Source organism: Myotis davidii, unplaced genomic scaffold, assembly GCF_000327345.1.
Source record: "Myotis davidii unplaced genomic scaffold, ASM32734v1 scaffold637, whole genome shotgun sequence".
In the NCBI taxonomy this organism is placed as follows: domain Eukaryota; kingdom Metazoa; phylum Chordata; class Mammalia; order Chiroptera; family Vespertilionidae; genus Myotis; species Myotis davidii.
Genome location: NW_006289494.1, coordinates 661472 through 662626, shown reverse-complemented (window position 1 = coordinate 662626; position 1155 = coordinate 661472). Strand labels below are relative to the sequence as shown.

Sequence of the window (1155 nt, the reverse complement as noted above, 5' to 3'; positions counted from 1 at the left end):
GGCCGGGGCCGCTCTCCCTCTCCCCGCCCCGCCCCGGCGCAGCAGCCCTCCACCACCCCGGGCATCCTGTGCTTGTGATGATAAAATGACGAATCTGGTTTTTATGATGACAAAAAATGATTTTGCCAGCAGGAGGATTTTTCAAAGTTGTTGTTTGTTGTTGTTGTTTTTTTAAAAAAATAATCTAGGCATGAAAAGCAAAAATATCCCTAACGGAGTCTCTGAAGCTGAAAATATAAAATAAGGAATAAAAAATAAAAAAAAAATAAAAAAAAACCATAAAAATATCGAGCCAAACCCCCTCTCCTTCCCTCACGCCCGCTTGCCTTCTCACCGCACTCCCAGTCTCTGGCAAACTGTACATAGCGGACTCCTTCCTTCTCCGCGGTGGTTTTAATGGCTTCTTGGTGTATAGAAGTTTGTCCATTTGTAATGCTCCGGATTGCGTTCCTCCCTGCCTCTTCCTCCCTTCCCCAGGGTGATGGGCTTTTTCTTTTCTCTTTTTAGTTTACTCGGTTTCTTTTTTAAGTAACGTGGAAGCAAATGGTTTCTTTTGTATTGTGGTATTGAATATTGTGTTCCTTTCATGAGGCAACTTGATTGTAAACTTCATGCAACTATAGACTGGAAAAAAACGAGCCGTGCCAAAGTCTCCCTTCTTGTCTCTGCAGCACACTGACCCACACCGCGCACACATACACACCACCACCACCACCAACGCTTGTGAATGTATTTTTCTGTTAGCTGGGTTTACCTGTGATGTTTTAGTGCTTTTGCGAGTTCAATTTGTTAGTTCCTGTATGAAAGATTGTGGGGGCGGGGGGGAAAATAAACGTTGTGCCGTTAGCTTTTTCCTTAATTGTCTCTGCAGCACACTGACCCACACCGCGCACACATACACACCACCACCACCACCAACGCTTGTGAATGTATTTTTCTGTTAGCTGGGTTTACCTGTGATGTTTTAGTGCTTTTGCGAGTTCAATTTGTTAGTTCCTGTATGAAAGATTGTGGGGGCGGGGGGGAAAATAAACGTCGTGCCGTTAGCTTTTTCCTTAACACCCTTCCTTCTGTAAATACCCGTTACCATATTTATCCATTTGTAATTAAATTATGGTATTAACTTGCTACAGAGGAAACAATATTTATAAAGAA

General features: G+C 43.1%; 1 protein-coding gene across 1 annotated transcript in view; it reads left to right on the top strand.

Moving 5' to 3' along the window:
• ZIC2 (Zic family member 2) overlaps positions 1–944 on the top strand; it is a gene marked incomplete at its 5' end in the record, with an annotated part of 3881 nt that extends 2937 nt beyond the window's left edge. The window contains one exon of the mRNA XM_006761967.1: positions 872–944. Within this exon, the coding sequence (XP_006762030.1) occupies positions 872–944 (73 nt within the window). The remainder of the gene's footprint in view (positions 1–871) is intronic.
• Positions 945–1155: the final 211 nt, after the last annotated feature.